Source organism: Colletotrichum higginsianum, chromosome 4 (assembly GCF_001672515.1).
Source record: "Colletotrichum higginsianum IMI 349063 chromosome 4, whole genome shotgun sequence".
NCBI lineage: Eukaryota > Fungi > Ascomycota > Sordariomycetes > Glomerellales > Glomerellaceae > Colletotrichum > Colletotrichum higginsianum.
Genome location: NC_030957.1, coordinates 5127344 through 5143662, shown reverse-complemented (window position 1 = coordinate 5143662; position 16319 = coordinate 5127344). Strand labels below are relative to the sequence as shown.

General features: G+C 57.3%; 4 protein-coding genes across 4 annotated transcripts; 2 read left to right on the top strand and 2 right to left on the bottom strand.

The window, feature by feature from the left end:
• Positions 1-3925: 3925 nt before the first annotated feature.
• CH63R_06885 (Glycosyl hydrolase, family 43) lies at positions 3926-4997 on the top strand (the record flags this gene model as incomplete). Its single annotated transcript, XM_018301860.1, has 2 exons — positions 3926-4280; positions 4372-4997. The coding sequence occupies 2 exons, from the start codon at positions 3926-3928 to the stop codon at positions 4995-4997; spliced, it is 981 nt and encodes a 326-aa protein (XP_018159710.1).
• Positions 4998-6601: 1604 nt separating this feature from the next.
• On the top strand, positions 6602-8201 carry CH63R_06884 (Hexose transporter; the record flags this gene model as incomplete). Its single annotated transcript, XM_018301859.1, has 2 exons — positions 6602-7097; positions 7204-8201. The coding sequence occupies 2 exons, from the start codon at positions 6602-6604 to the stop codon at positions 8199-8201; spliced, it is 1494 nt and encodes a 497-aa protein (XP_018159709.1).
• A 654-nt stretch (positions 8202-8855) lies between these two features.
• Positions 8856-10844, bottom strand: CH63R_06883 (uncharacterized protein; the record flags this gene model as incomplete). Its single annotated transcript, XM_018301858.1, has 4 exons — positions 8856-9576; positions 9627-9763; positions 9817-10279; positions 10357-10844. 4 exons carry the CDS (start codon positions 10842-10844, stop codon positions 8856-8858), a joined length of 1809 nt encoding a protein of 602 aa, XP_018159708.1.
• A 1973-nt stretch (positions 10845-12817) lies between these two features.
• CH63R_06882 (uncharacterized protein) lies at positions 12818-15466 on the bottom strand (the record flags this gene model as incomplete). The annotated part of the gene is made up of 3 exons (XM_018301857.1): positions 12818-14670; positions 14860-14973; positions 15088-15466. The coding sequence occupies 3 exons, from the start codon at positions 15464-15466 to the stop codon at positions 12818-12820; spliced, it is 2346 nt and encodes a 781-aa protein (XP_018159707.1).
• Positions 15467-16319: the final 853 nt, after the last annotated feature.

Genomic DNA, 16319 nt, shown 5'->3' with positions numbered 1-16319 from the left:
TCGATGATGGATACCCATGCCCTTGATCCAGGCTGTTTCTTGCGAACAGACTTCGTCTCAGACATGCCCAGCACCAGCCCATTAGATCCCTGGCCCTCAAGGATACCAGTCTCATCCATGTTATATCTATTGGCTGGTTTAATGCCCTGGACCTCTGGTATGGCGAGGAGTTTGAACCATTCCCTGATGACCTCAGTAGATGCCCCATTAATACGTCTGGAGTCAATAGGGCGACTTCTCTGGACCTTGATAGATGGGTTTCTCTTGAGGAAGGCTTGGATCCATCCTTTGCCTATAGGCTCTGTGTCCCCCATAGCATGAAGGATCCTTTCTGCGAATACCTTCACCTGCTGATGAGTTGGAGCAAGGCCAAGGGCATGCTGGATTCGCACCCATTCAGCCAGCTTAGCCTCCTGGTCAGGGGAAAGCCTCTGGAGATCTGCAAAGGCAATAACCCTTGACTGGGCACCAGTCATGCGTCGATATATCGTTGTTCGAGGGATCCCATACTCGCGAGATGCACTCTTAATAGCCTGGCCACGACTGATAGCCTCAAGAGCCTGTTGAAGCTGATCTTCGGTATATTGGGTCATAATACCTAAAAGAAGGTATGCTGAAAAAATGAGCCCATTTGGATAAGGTAGGATAATGTTGTGATGGGTTGAAGTTGGAGGAGGGTGGTGGTGATGAGGGGGAAATGAGGCATTTTTGGGTGTCCGCATGTGGGGGGTGTCCGAAAGTGGGTATGTTGACTTAGGCTGCCTTTACAGGGCTGAAGACTGACTGGTCAAGTGGCTGGAGGACATGGGAGGTGTGTGGTGGCAAGAACAATAGGTGGATGTTATTAATATAGCAGAGCCACATAAATTCCGTCGTTGTGTGACTCCCATGGCCATCAACAACAAGCAGTCTGGCCTCCTCCTTGCCCTCCTTGCCCTGGGAGACAGTCTGAGGGATGAAGACCTTCTGCAGCCATTCAACTGCAGTGTCGTCTGTAGTCCATCCATTCTCTGTTGCAGTGAACTGCCATCCTTTATAAGGGCCAAGGTCTAGAGGAAACCACTGCTGCTGGACTGTCTTGCCCTTATATATGATGAGGGGATCAAGGGCATGGCCCAGGGCAGAGATGCATTCGATGATGGATACCCATGCCCTTGATCCAGGCTGTTTCTTGCGGACAGACTTCGTCTCAGACATGCCTAGCACTAGCCCATTAGATCCTTGGCCCTCAAGGATACCAGTCTCATCCATGTTGTATCTATTGGCTGGTTTAATGCCCTTGATCTCTGGTATGGCGAGGAGTTTGAACCAGTCCCTGATGACCTCAGTAGATGCCCCATTAATACGTCTTGAATCTATAGGGCGACTTCTCTGCACCTTGACTGATGGATTTCTCTTCAAGAAGGCTTGGATCCATCCCTTTCCTATAGGCTCTGTGTCCCCTATAGCATGAAGGATCCTTCCTGCGAATACCCTCACTTGTTGATGAGTTGGGGCAAGGCCAAGGGCATGCTGGATTCGCACCCATTCAGCCAGCTTAGCCTCCTGATCTGGGGATAACCTCTGGAGGTCACAGAAGGCAGCTGTCCTTGCTTGGACACCTTGGAGTCGATGACGAAGTGTTGACCTTGGGATCCCCCATTCAGATGATGCCTTGTGAATAGACTGGCCATTGGCGACGGCATCTAAGGCCTGTTTGACCTCATACTCGGTGTATTTGCCCATAAGGACTATAAAAGGTTATGTAGAAAAAATGAAGTCATTTGGTTAAAAACTGTAAATGTTGTGATGTGGTGAAGTTGGTGAAAATAGGAGGCTGGTGATGGTGATGAGGCATTTTTGGGGGGGCCAGATGTGGGGGGGGGCCAGATGTGGGTATGTTGACTTAACGAAACTGTGAAACTGTGAACCTCAGCGGCGAGTCATCAGAGATGTCAGAGGAATTTTTGTCGACGGTGAGTTGGATGCGGCATCACCCACAAGGTCCTGTGCTTTGGTGTAGACGGACTTAGGGCATCAGCGAACGTAAAATCACGTAGTTCAATGTTGCACACTTTTGAGAATGCAGATAGAGTGCATTTCCTTGCAAAAGGGGGCAGTTGGACATCAAGATCACATGTGAGTAAAGCTTCAGAATTGCCCCCTACAGTTGACCACATTTCGGACATGATGCATCGTATTTTGACCATGTTTCATATCGTCCCTGGCATAATACAGTCAAGTTCATAGAACAACCTAGCTCCAGCCGTCACGGCTTGCTGTTCTCCGAAAGCCCCCTTGGGAAGTCGCGGCTATGCAGTAGCGGTGTACACTCGTGAATGTCCAAGCCAGTGAGTAAGGAGATGGAGGATAGGCAACGACCTACCTTGCCTGACAGCTTCCGGTCAACTTTTCATTACGGCTTTCCTTAAACAACAATAGGGCGTGGATTTGAACAGTCCGAACCCGTCACATTCACGGTTGTGCTCTGGTTCCTCACCGACTTGCGGTCAGAAGCAAGATTATACATTAGTGACGAGACACATGGTTCCTGGAAGAATTGTCAGGTCGAAGGAAGTTTATCAACCCTGACGTCAGAGTCATAGGTAGGCAGTTCAGCATAGCCGAGATGCAGTGGAATCAATTGGGTAGTGTACAAGCAGGAACACCTCGGGAGACCGGGGGACAGAGGCGCGAGCGACGCGGGGCAAAGGCCATGAAGCGCCCACGGGGAAAACTTGGAAGTGGATGCCACAGGGAGGGATGTTTTCAAGGCCTCTCTGTAGGTCTCTTTGCGAACGGGATGAACCTCACGTACTTGGGTATATCGGGCATAGTTACCTCAGGACCTACCTATGGTATGTAGCTACCTAACCCTAGGTACCTAAAGTACCGGAGGAATAGGGGGAATGCGACGAACAACCAGCGGCTTGCCCCCCGGACCGAGAACCGAAGAACACGGGAGATGAGCACGTACCTTTGTACATTTGACCCGCTTTCTTTAGGGTTTAGCTGGTGCTATTGGCTGAAGCTACCGGGACCCACTCCGATGCTACTCCGTATCTATCGGTGATGGCTCCCCAAAAAGGCGTAACAGTCAACGCTTGCTATGCCTGACAGCTGTTGCTGGAATCAGTCCTTACTGTTGACACAAAGGTTGGTTCTGAGAATGGAAAAAAAAAAGTGAGGTAACGCAGCACTCTTGGGACACAGCCAGCTTACATAGCATGGTCTGGGATCCGGGGTTTGGGTCCGGGGTAAGGGAAGGGGGAGGGAGGGAGTGACGGGCTTCGTGGATACAGTGTTACCCCGCCATCGCTACCCGCCGTTGCGTCTCTCGCGCGCCAATCCGGTGTAAGCTTTCCGAGGCAGGTACCGGTAGTCGACGACTCGACGTCGACATCGGGGGTGCCATCACCTGCTAGCTGGTCTTGGCCTCTCGCTTACTCTCTCCCCGCATCCCCCAGGTGCTCTTAGGTGCTCTTCTTCTTCTTCTCCTTCTTGCCCGAACCGAGCACCGAGCGTAGACGAGTGACGCTCGTCTCTCTCGTGGTCTGCCCGCCTTGACTCGAGCGACTCTTGGATGGGTACCGGGTAGAAAGCGCTCCAGTGATGTTCGAGCATACACCATCACAGGCCGAACCCACCGAGCCCGGCCATCCTGGGGTGACATCTGCCGCGTGCCGGACGCTTAACCCGCAGCGGATCTACCTCTACCCCAGGAATTCGAACGCACATCGGGAAGGAATGATGATGTCGGGCAGTCTCGTTGCGACCTCGTGTGTCGTGCCGATGGGACGAGTATAAAAGCTCGCGAGGATCCCGCCAGTGGAGTGAAGACTGCGCAGCATCCAGCAGCAGCAGCAGCAGCAGCAGCAGCAAGGCACCATCTTCTCCCTCGTCAAACCTCGTCAAACCTTGTCAGGTCTCAACCCCGACCGCCGCCATGTTTCTGTCCAAGATCGTCTCCGCCTCTCTGGGGCTCCTCGGCCTCGTCGGCTCGGCTGCCGCCTACACGAACCCCATCCGGAACCCCGGCGGCGGCGACCCCCAAATCTCGTGGTTCGACGGCTACTACTACTTCATCTCGACCGAGTGGACGAACCTGCAGCTTGCGCGCGCCACCACCATCGAGGGCTTGAAGACGGCCACGCCCAAGGTCATCTACTCGGACTCGAACCCCACGCGGTGCTGCAGCGTCTGGGCCCCCGAGATCCACTACTTTGACGGCCGTTGGTACCTCTACTACACCGCCGGCAACGATGGCAACCTCGACGGCCAGAGGATGCATGTGCTCCAGGGTGAGTCGAACTCTCTTACTGTCCATCCATCCATCCATTCATCCCCGAGACTCTTGACGATAAGCCCATGCTAACGACGCATCCCCTTCAGGCGGCGCCTCCCCCTGGGACGACTGGTCCTACGCCGGCCGCGTCACGGACGACTGGTCCCTCGACGGCACCGTGGTGCGCTTCAACGACTGGGGCAACTACTTTGTCTACTCGTGCATGACGGGCGTCCCCAACCAGTCGACGTGCGTGCGCAAGCTCAACGACGACTTCATCTCGGCGTCGCCCAACATCACCATCATCTCGCAGCCCGACCAGCCGTGGGAGCAGAGCGAGGTGCCCGTCCAAGAAGGCCAGTACGGCCTCTACTTTGGCGGCAAGACGTACATCGCCTACTCGGCCAACTACTGCTGGACGCCCGACTACTGCGTCGCCCTGCTCGAGTGGGACGGCGTCACGGACCCGGCGTCGCCCTCGGCCTGGACCAAGAGCGACGGCTGCAAGCTGACGGCGGCCAACGGAAACTTCGGCACCGGCCACAACAGCTTCTTCCGCAGCCCCGACGAGACGGAGACGTACATCACCTACCACGCCACCGCCAACGCCAACGGCGCCTGCGACGACAACCGCTACGTCATGGTCCAGCCCATCACTGCCAACGCCGACGGAACGCCCAACTTTGGCGTGCCCCAGGGCTTTGGCTTCGAGTGGGCGGAGCCGAGTGCGTAGGTCGTGTGTGTGGTGCTGAAGAGGGGGGGGGGGGGGGGGGGGGGGGAGACGTCTCTCACATGGAGCGTTGTGGCATTTGGGGCGGGTGGAAGTGAGGCAGCGGTCTAATTGGGACCCTACTACGCGTTTGACCGTACATATTACCAACCGTTTAGTACATACATAAGTGAGAGTACACGAATCGACGATTTGAACGACAACGGATTGCAGTGGCGTCCCAGCCAGACCTTGGAGCTATGACTGCGGGACAGGAGTCATGTCTCCCGCGCAAGAAACACGTCTCGGTCGTCAGTGCGCCCCGGGGACGTGGGCCCGTGGCACGAGAAGCTGGCGGGAACTTGCAAGCTCGACCAAGGCTCGCGCCGGACAAGAAGTGCGTCATCGTCCGATCCCTCTCGCCCGTGTCCCATGCGTCTGAAGTCTTGCTTGTCTCTTTGACAAGGAAACGGAAACGGAAATGTTTCCCCGTGAGCAAGCAGGGGGGAAGGGGGGGCCCATCATACACGTGTGTAAGGAGGGGGGTGGGTCCTCGGGGCCAGCAACAGTTGAAAGGCGAGAACGGGAAACATGACGCGAGACAAAGGTGTGTGGTGGAGAGGGACGGGATGCGTAGGTCGAGTCTCACAGGGAATCTTAAACCTTGGACTGATCGATTTCACCGAGGGAAGAAGTGGCATGTGAGCTTCTTATGTACCAACTCGGGATTCCAAGCAGCAACGGCAACGGAAGCACATGGGAATCATCGCCAGATTTTGCGTTTTGATCAAGGTTTCGAGCGGCGGGGGGTGGGGGAGGGCGCGGGATTCAACGGGCGGAAACGGGAAACGGGAAACGGGCCTCCCCCATTGTGTCTGTCTCGACACTGCGCGCCGGGAAACTCTAACCTTGACCTTTTCTTCGATACACTTCGTGACGTCGTGCCGGTCATGGGCGTACTGTTGTCTGCGGTTGCAAGCATTCGAGATCCGACTCGACCACGCTCAGCTTGACTGAGGCCCGGCCGAGCAACGAAAACGCCCATCACCAAAAAGAGGTTTCACCGCTTCACACTCCCTTCGACGGAATACCCTACCCCCCATAAGAGAAACAATAACAGAAAGATTAGACGACTCACGCGTTAAGCTCCCGTCCGCCACTCTCCCGCCGTCATTCTTGTTTGCAACTAGCTCGCAGCCAAGTGAACCCTCCTAATAATGCCTTTGCTCAGTCTTCCTGTCTCTGTGTCCCTCAGTCTCAATCTCAGTCTCTGTCCCTCGCACAGGCCTTTCTAGAAATGCATCCGAATTCCCATCCCGTTCCCTACCTCTGCCCCCCCCCCCCCCGTTTCCTCCTTCGTTTTCTGTCTACCATCTCCGTTGCGTGTGTTCGTGAGTGCTGGTTAGCGCATATGTGAGGGAGAAAGTTCCGTTATATGACGCTTGTGACTCGGTTGATAGAGAGAGTGTGTGTGTGAAGCAGCAGCAGCAGCAGCGGCATCGGGACAAACTCACAGTTCGTGTCCTCTTCCGGATCTCGGCCCACTTACACGACAACGACGACGACGACGACGACGACGAAGACTCGACTTGAACTCTCCGCCGAACACGACCGCCGTCATCGCAGCCATGGGCCGCGTCACCGTCTGGTCCGCCGCGTTCCTCGCCACGGGCGGCTTCCTCTTCGGCTTCGACTCGGGCATCATCACGTCGACCATCGCCCTCGCGACCTTCAAGTCCTACTTCGGCGACCCCTCGGACGCCGTCGCCGCCGCCATCGTCTCCTCCTTCCAGGGCGGCGCCATCCTCGGCACCGTCGTCAACATGCTCTGCTCCGACCGCCTCGGCCGCCGCAGCACCGTCTTCCTCGGCGCCCTCCTCTCCGTCGCCGGCTCCGCCCTGCAGGCCGCTTCCGGGAACCTCGCCGCCCTCATCGCCGGCCGCTTCATCGGCGGTGCCGCCGTCGGCATCCTGACCTCCACCATCCCCATGTACGCCTCCGAGCTGGCCGAAGCCCGCCAGAGGGGGAAGTTGTCCGGCCTGCTGCAGTGGATGCTGAGCTGGGGGTTCCTGGTTGCCCAGTGGCTGGGCTACGGGTGTTCCTTTGTCGAGAGTGACTTTTCATGTGAGAGAGAGACAAAGCCCTCCCCCCCCCTTTCTCATTCATTTTATCTATATCCTGAGAGAGAAAACCTCCCCAATGGCTGACGAGTCGTGACACCCCGAAAAAGGGAGATTCCCCCTCGCCTTTCAGTGCATCCCCGGCATCATCATCGCGACGGGCATCTACTTCCTCGAGGAGTCCCCCCGCTGGCTCGTCGAGAAGGGCCGCCACGCCGAGGCCCGCCGCAGCCTCGACCGGCTCCGCGCCGGCGTCGACGAGAAGCTCGTCGACGCCGAGTACGCCGAGATCCGCCACGCCGTGCGCGCCCAGTCGGCCCTGCGCGAGACCGGCCGCCTCTGGAAGGCCATCCTGACGAAGCCCTCGTGGCGGCGGCGCCTGCTGCTCGGCTGCGGCGTCCAGGCCTTCTCGCCCCTGTCCGGCATCAACGTCATCAACTACTTCGGCCCGCGCATCTACGACCTCCTCGGCATCGGCACCCAGACCTCGTTGATGCTCATCGGCGTCAATGGCGCCCTCGGAATCATCTACAATACCGTCGGCCTCTGGATGCTCGACCGCGTCGGCCGCGTGAGGCCGCTCATCGCCTCCGCCCTCGGCCTCGCCGCCGCCCTGCTCGTCAACGCCGTCCAGTTCCAGTTCCTCGACCGCTCCAACGCCCATCAGCTGCGCAGCATGGTCGCCATGAACTTTGTCTTTGGCTTCTTCTTTACGCCCCTCGGCATCATCAGCTGGGTTTACCCGGCCGAGATCTTCCCCCTCGAGATCCGCGCCCTCGGCAACGCGCTGACGACCTTCACCAACTGGTCCATCAACCTGCTCCTCGTCTCCTTCTCGCCCCAGGCCCTCACAGCGATCGGATTCAGGTTCTTCTACGTCTTCTTCGTCTTCAACGTCATCGCCGCGCTCTGTTACTACTTGTTCTACCCTGAAACGTCAGGGCGCACGCTGGAGCAGATGGACGAGCTGTTTGGCGACGTTGTGCCCATGTCCGAGCAAAGCGCTCTCGGGACAGTCATTACCGGCTCTGACAGCGAAAGGGGGAAAGGACTAGGTATATACGGCTCGTTCTCGGTTCACGAGCGCGTCTCGCCGACCGTGGTGTAGGCCGAGAGAGGGGGGAGGAGGGCTTGTGTTAACATGGTCGCGTATGGCGGCCGATAACATGTGCAGAAGGCCTCTAGGCTACACACTAGATTGGGATTGTACGGATTCATATAGATATCGGCTCACATGTAGTTAATCATGCAGTACAACACATCTCAATCAAATCAAAGGGAGCCGCCCGACTAGACACATGTCTCGGGCGAGGGCGACGTGAGCAAGAAGGGTTGGCAACGATCAAATTGTAATACAGGACGACAGCATAGGCAATTAAATGGCTGACAAGGTAGGCATAACGCTGAGTCGGCAAAGTATTAAATGAGCATCGACTTGTTCCCCGTTCGTACAACACAAGTGGCCAACAACAACACCACTCGCCCTACATGTTTCAATAATACAGACCCAACTACAGCAGTTTACAACAGGCCGTATGTCTTTTACAACAGAATGTCCGTCTTTCGCGCAGTCGTCCATCTTCTTTACCGTCGAATTGATTACTTGGCTGGTGCTGTCGTCAGCACCCTCGTTGATCATCCACAGCCCGCTCTCGTCCGGCGACATCAAGCGCAGGCGGATGAACCTCACCGCCTAAGCTGCTCCCGCCGGCGCTCTCGTCGACTTCATCTTCTTCTTTTGCATGCTCTCCGTCACCGCACTCTAGTTGATCTTTTCCGCGCTCTCCTCAGCGAAATCCTCGTCGATGCTCCAGTCCTTGAAACCCTCGCCCCGGACCCAGCTGATGCCCTTCCGCCAGCTGCCCTCCTTGACAGCCCTTGCGTCCCTCTCGTACACAACGCCGGTGAGCATGAGTGCCATGACAAACACCCACACATCGCCGCCTTTCATGGCCTTCCACCATCTCCGCTTGACGCCGACCTTCCACAGCGAGTCGACGCTCACGCGCGCAGAATAGAGGAACACGCCGCGACCGTTCTTCCGCTCGACCCACGCCCAGAGACCGGCCAGGAAACCGCCAAAGAAGAACCTCTGGGTCGGCAAGAAAGTACGGGGGAACCATTGTTGAAAGAAGCAGATGCTCGCCCAGGCGGTGGAGATGGCGCCGGTCAGGAAGGTGCTCATGCTCAACGACTTGGTGAGCACGCGCTGCAACGTCGTGACGGGCGAATGGTACAAGGACCGGAAACGCGGGACGAACGTCATGACCGAGTAGATGATGAGGAAGAAACGCGTGAGGCCCGGGAAGGACCCGAGCCAGAAGTTGAGGTAGGTTCGAAGACAAGACGGGTCCGAAGGATGGAGGGTTGCGCACGACAGCGAAGTGATGATGGGGTGGGCGGATGAGGTGAGAGGAGCGACGGCGGCGAGCGTTGGTGGGAGCGTCTCCTTGTTCGGGAAGAGGGTCGGTGATACAAAGGGCCTGCTTGCTGTTAGACAACACTCATACCCACGTAAGCTTTCGAGACGTACGGCCAGTTCAACTTTGCCATCTGGGCAAGGTTATCGACAATCTCCATGGATTTGGGCCACTTGAGATGGGACGGATAATCCTTTGGTCTCGGGTGGATATAGGCCGAGGAGTGCTTGAAGATGAAAGTCCCATACGACTGATGACATGTTAGCATCCGCATGCAAAGCCTCTCGATGGGCGTCAACTCACCTCCGGGAAGCAGTCCCTGTCGAAGACGACAGCATGCAACAGCTGTCCAAAGGCGAACGGCTGGATGAGCCAGCTGCCCCACCACCAAGGCCTCTCTCGCTTGACCTTGCCACCGTTCTTGAAACCCCAAATCATGCCCTCCTCTTCGCACAGATTCCAGCCAAACTCGAGGGCCCTGAAAAGCGTGTAGATGGCGACGGTCACACGTAACTGCTGGGCAGGGTAGACGCCGAGAAACATGCCGGCCATGGAGGCACCGATAGCGGGCGCGTAGGGGGACGTCAGGGTCGCTGTGGTGCGCGGGTTCCTCTGGCGGAAAGGCGCTGCGGAGGGATCGAGCAGGTGCGCGCGCAAGCGACTGAGGAAGCGGAAGAGGATGCGGTAGAGAAGGAGGATAGTTGATAGGGAAAGGGAGAGTCGCAGGGTGGGCGACTTGTGGAGGGGTTGTTTCGTGGCCTTGGGGCTACGTGGGCCATGTCAGTCAGTACGCCTGCTGCCTTTTCGCCCAGAAGGATCCATTCATGAGACAAGGTCACTTACTCTGGCTTCCCGCCTAAAAACTTTGTCGAAATGAGAGCCCAGCCCTTCATAGCCATGGCGGTTCCGAGAAAGACACGCAACGAGTGGCGCACGGCGCGCGCATTGTAGTCATCGACGGTCCTCACACCGGCACCAGCACCGGCACCAGCACCAGCACCCGACCCGGACGGAGCATTGGCATTAGTCACCTGCCGCGGCGCGGTGGGTTTGTCGCCCTCGACGATGCGCTCGACGGCAGTGACGCTCGGCGAGGCTCGCTTCAGCAGGCGCGAGCGCGACAACACGTACTTGTGCAGAGTGGCATATTCCTTGGCGGAGATTGTGTATCGCAGGGTATTGCGGAGGATGGGATCGGTGACGCTGTTGCGCGACGAGGGCGGCGCGCGTGAGGGGCCGCCGCCGGACGGTCGGGGGCTTGAAGTCGTCTGTGGAGGCCGAGGGGCGCCGGGCGGGCCTGGCCGCGACGACGAGGCCGCGGCGGAGGCCATCGCGGCGGCAGGAATAACGGAAGTATCAGGGAGGGGAGTTTGATGATGGGAACCAAGTCGGGGGTGTCGTTCGTTGGATGATCGTGTCGGTCGTGTTCGCCTCGGATCGAGGATAATAGAGAGAGCGGCCGGTCCGAACTGAGGAGGATAAGGAAGCTCCGTTAGCACGTGTCAGCCAGACCTGGGGGTTTAGACGACAATAGGCGACAGAAAGGAATAGCCTGGAGGACTCACTCAAGCGGCCCTTGCTGCTGAAGTTGGCAGCAGTCGGAAGGCAGATAAAGTTGGAGAAGAACAGTTGTCGAAGGGGGCGATGTGGGAAAAGCCAAAGTATCAAGAGCAAGTACTTTACGGATACATGGCGAACAAAGTAAAAAAGGAGCCCGCGGTGATTGTTGCTGGACAAGACAAGGTGATGGATGGATGGTCTGGGGGTCTGGGGGTCGGTGGACGGTGGACGGTGGACAGAACAGGACCCGGGGCCACTGCCAGCGCCGAAGATGACAAGCACGTGCCTCGGCTCTCAGGCAAGGTTGCCCGATGTACCTTGTCAGGTGCTGAGGGTGATGGTGTACATCATACCTATCCCCTCTGCGAGTCCTGATCCCAGCTCATCCGGGGGGACACACCCGCTACGTACAGACACCGGGAAACAAAACGAAATCTCTATCTATCATTGGTCTACTCGACCCCGATATGTACGTAGTCGTACAGTGCACAAATGACGTCCCCACTACCTATGCTCCCCGCAACAAGGGACTCCCCCACGTTTAATGAGCTCCTTCATGCACAACACTCACACCAACCATAACCACAGCCAGCCCACTGTAAATCTCGTGCGCAATGTGGTTTTTTCTCTTTCGTCTCTCTCTCTCTCTCTCTCTCTCTCTCTCTCTCTTTCTCTCGGAGGTTTCCACGACGCATCTTGTTTCGATTGCTGTTGTTGTTGTTGTTGTTGTTGTTGTTGTTATATCAAGTTACACATATTCCTCAAGCTTCACCCACATACACGTAAAGCCAACGAGGGCTGACCCTGCTATTTTATACCCAAGGGACGGACACACACTGCGTATGGCATACAAGAAGAACACCACCATCTCATAGGATCATCATCATCTTGTAGCATCACCAAGTCACACAAACAGCCCAGAGTCACCGTGTCAACTCCTGAATATGTCCCTTTGTCGCATGATACACACAATTATCAGCCAGCAAGCCATTCTGTTGCTGAGAACACTGCCGCCCAATCGCTGCCGCTTCTCATCCCTCCGCGCCGCCGTGCTCGTCCCAGCCCCGAGAACAGCACGAACCGTGACGCAGCGTCTCACTTCTCGCTCCTCATCCACCCTGGGTATCCTTCCTCCCCACGACCAACCCCGTTGCCCCACGTGGCTCGAGCCTTTTGCATACCCTCATGTCTTCGTATGTCCTCATCACGCCTAGTCGCCAAGGTGCGTTGGGAAATCCTTCCTTCTTGAACCGAGACGCCCTTGCCTGAGATATCTCCCTTTGGCCTGTCCGCTGCGACCGCCCCTCCATGGAATCAGCCAGCCTCGACCAGACGAAGTAGCCATGCAGGTAGGTGCCCGCTATAACTACCTGTCAATAAAAATGGACTCCAACACACACAAAAAGAAGACCAGGGCAAATGCCCATACCAGCCAGATCTCAAAGGCGAAGTCAGTCGCCCATTCACTCTCCCTATGCTTTTTTGAGTTTTTGACCCATCCGCCAAAAGATTGCCAACACCGAGCGCAATGTCGAACCCGTTGCCCCTGACCTGAGGGAGTGGGAGCTGGGGTTAGGAATGACAAGAAGGAAAAGAAAAAAAGAAAGGATTCCTGCTTTTGTAGGTCATGATGCAAATGTGAGTCGAGTCTGCCCGGGCCGTCCGATTTTTTTGGCTTCCTCTTCTTTTTTTAGTTCCCGTGTCGTAACATCGTAATCCTGGCGCCACGCCACTGGCAGCGCCTTCAAGGATAGGCCGGGCGACTCGCCTTCTCCGCATGGTCGACGCCGTTCGGTTGCGCCATCAGCGGCGCCCACTGCCGGCCGAGAGATGGCGCGTCGCCATTGACGTACGAGACCACGTCCTCGCGCCAGCCCAGACCATGCCACTCCTCGCTCTGGCGAGGCTCGGCGCTCTGCAGGCCGTAGAAGACTGTTTCGGCATGCGGCACCGCACCACTTCTGACCGCATCAATAGCCTTGAGTCGTCTTGCTTCTCGCTCGTTGACAACCTCTCGCATGATCTGGTGCCGCGCCTCGATGCTGGCCCATCCATTGACATTGCCGTAGCCGCTCGACTCGAGAGCAGGCTTCAAGTAGGCAAACGGGAGGTTGATGAGAACTGTTGAGAGGGTCGATCGGATGCTAGACCGGGGTGTCGACTCTGGACCCTTGGATGAGGAGTCTGAACCAAGTGCCAAATCACCGAACTGTATGTGCATAGCGCGCGGTCGACGGTCCTGCACAGCAGGTCCATGAGGGTCCACTGGCGATCCCTCGCGGGCGGCAGGGGACGCGGGCACGTACGGAATCCGAGCAAATTGCTCCGGATCGGCGACAGATGTGTCCAGCGTGAAATCGGGCGGGAAGTTGTTAATAAGGAAAGAGATGACGCCGTTCATCAAGATCTGAACAGGCTCGCCGTAAGCGAACTGCGTGTGTCTGTCAGCCGAAGCCCGACCGGGCACATCACCGAGGACAAATTCGAGAGCTCGCTCGATTGTCGACCAGCTGAGGGAATGTGAGGCAATCTCCAAGCCCCGAATGACAATGGGCTGCCATCCAAGGAGGTGTCCAGCCGCGGCATATCCAAGAGCGAAGTCGAAGCGGTCGTCGGCACTGCCAGCCAAAGTAAAGGAGCCGTTGGCAGTTGGCTCGGGCAAGTCGAGCAGCGGGAAGGCGTACAGGTGCTGGACTGCCATCCAAAAGGCATCAGAGCGTAGATATCTGTCATCTGACTGCAACAAGATGGTGCGGTTGGCGCCGGGCGGACTCGACTCGAAACCGTCAGACTCTAGAACGTTCCGGACTGCCTGGCTTCTGGCGAGAACAAGACGATGTCCGGGGAGTCGCACAGGAGGGGCGCGGTCGTCGAGGTAGCGCAGTTCGAGGGTGCAGTCGGCAAAGGCAGTGTCTCTAAACTGCGATCGCAGGTATGCGGCCATATCATCCAAGCCCTGGTGCTCGGGTCCAGGGTGCATCATGTGCGGTGGCGGAATTGGGCCAGGCATCATCCGCTGAGGCGGACCACCGAAGGCTCCGGCCGGAGGCGGGTGAGGGCGAGCGTCATCGACAAGTGCGGTGCCGTTGAGGATACCGGGCGCAGGGTAGTGGTTGTACGCGCCGGGGTCGTCGGCGTGGACTGAAGAGTGCGATCCCTGGAAGCTGTGGGGGGTCGAAGGGCCATAACCGGTCATGGGAGGAGGGTATTGCTCCATGCCCGTGTAGCCTGGGAGCGGTCGACCGAATCCGTCCACGGCAGTACCAGGCACAAACTCGGTACCGTAGGGCATCTGATGGTGATAGCCATTGGCGGCGCCAGGGAACGAACGTCCGTCAGGGTGAGGCACGCCCGGAGGAGGCATAAAGCCTCCCGAGTGGGGAGGGGCCGGGGAAGACGAGTTGGATGCAAAACCGCCAAACTGGAGACTGCCGTTGCTCTGGCGCGGGCCATGCATGTGCGGGGGGCCGTTGTGAACTGAGCGAGGGCCTCGGTGGGACGTGCCGTTGATAACGACAGCAGAAGGGCGAGCACCGTTGTGGCCAGCGGGAGGCATGTTGTATCGGTTCGGAGGAATGACGGGAGGGGGTCGGAAAGCTGGCGGGAGCTGAGAAATATTTTCTGTGATATTTGTGAGTAAAGCATGTGGCGCATGGAACCGTCCCAGCACAGAGGAAGCCTTACCCTTCTTCGCAGACCGGATCGCGGGAGGAGAAGTAATGCGGTTGTGGCCTATAACAAGTGAGAAGGGGACTCGGAAAACATGGTAGCTGAAGGTAGGCATACCTCGAAGAGTATGCTCAGCAGACGTGGGAACGTCGCGTTCGGCGGGCTTGTCGGTCGATTCAGACGCTTCGGTCGTGGAAGGAGTAGGGATGGCGGCAGAAGACTCCTGGGAGTCTGTAGCTAGAGACGCAAAGTTGTCAGAATCGCGCTCCGTTCCGAGTGTTTTTCTTGCTTCTCCCCCCCCATTCTAATGTTACTTGTTGTTGTTGGGAAAGAGTCTGCACTTACCCTCGCGCTCCTTCATATCATCACCTCCTTCCGAATCAGGTCCGAAAACAGCGGGAGCGTTGTCGTCGGCTTCGGGTTTCTCGTCTTCTCGGAAAGCAATCTTGGGCTCGGCGGTCTTGGGGGTGGGAGGCAAAGAGTCGGCGTCGTTCTGGATTCTGAGGGAGGAGCCGTTAGTCAAGGCGGGTCGAGAAAAAGAGGCAGCGGCGGCAGCGGCTGCCTGCTTTGCGGCGGCAGCGGCTGCCTGCTTTGCGGCGGCATTGGCCTTGACGCGACGATCCAAGGGGAGCGGGATGGCAGGGACGACGCGCCGAGGGGTGTTGGGCTTTCCATGGACGGCACCAACACCGTTCCTCGCCTTGGGGTTGCCGTTGGGAGCCATGGTCGACGGCAGAGGCAGGCGGGAGGATGTGTGGTGGTGATGGTGGTGGTGGTGGTGTTGAGCGGGTGTTGAGCCCAGCTTGCAGAAGTAGCCGACGTTGACTTGGCTGCTGCTGGCTAGACGGGAAGGGGTCAGAAATCCAGGCAGGACTGGATGACTTGGGACGACTACTGGGGGGTAATGTAGGAGATGGTGGCCAACAAGTAGTGGGGGCCGGGGTCGGTTCTCGGTCGTTGCGGTCGTTCGTTTCGGCGAGAGAGCACCCAGAGTAGAGTGGATTTGGTTAAGTGGATAGTTCTGGAAAGACCAGTCGAGCGTCTGATGAGGCAAGGCAGTAGGGAGTCGCAAATCGCAAACCGCAAATCGTAGGTCCGGGCCCGGTCGTTAGTGACTCTTTTCGTGCAGGATGGGAACCTCTCGTCGGCAGGGGTGGCGCATGGTAGAGAGGGTCGGTCTGCAGGTGCCAATGCGAGCCACAAGTAAAGAGCTCGAAAGGATAGAGAGGGGGGGAAAGAAGAAGAAAAAGAGTGTCGTCGATGAGGTACAACAGGAGGGTAGAGTGGATGAAGAGAGAGAGAGAGAGAGAGAGAGAGAGAAAGAGAGAGACAAACAGACAGCCCCTGAGGAATCAAAGATGTGCAATAGTAGTCTGCCGGTTAGGTACGAACACCTAATGAAGAATGATGGAAGGGAGGAGGGGAAAAGAGACGAAGTGGGGAGTGGGAGAAGAGGAGGCGGAGGACTCGTCCTGGGATACGGTAAACGGAGCGAGAAAAACGAACAAACAGGCCCCAGTGGCGTCTCCGTTCGGCTCTCTCCTGGCGGTGAAAGGGTTGATTGAATAGAGAGAATA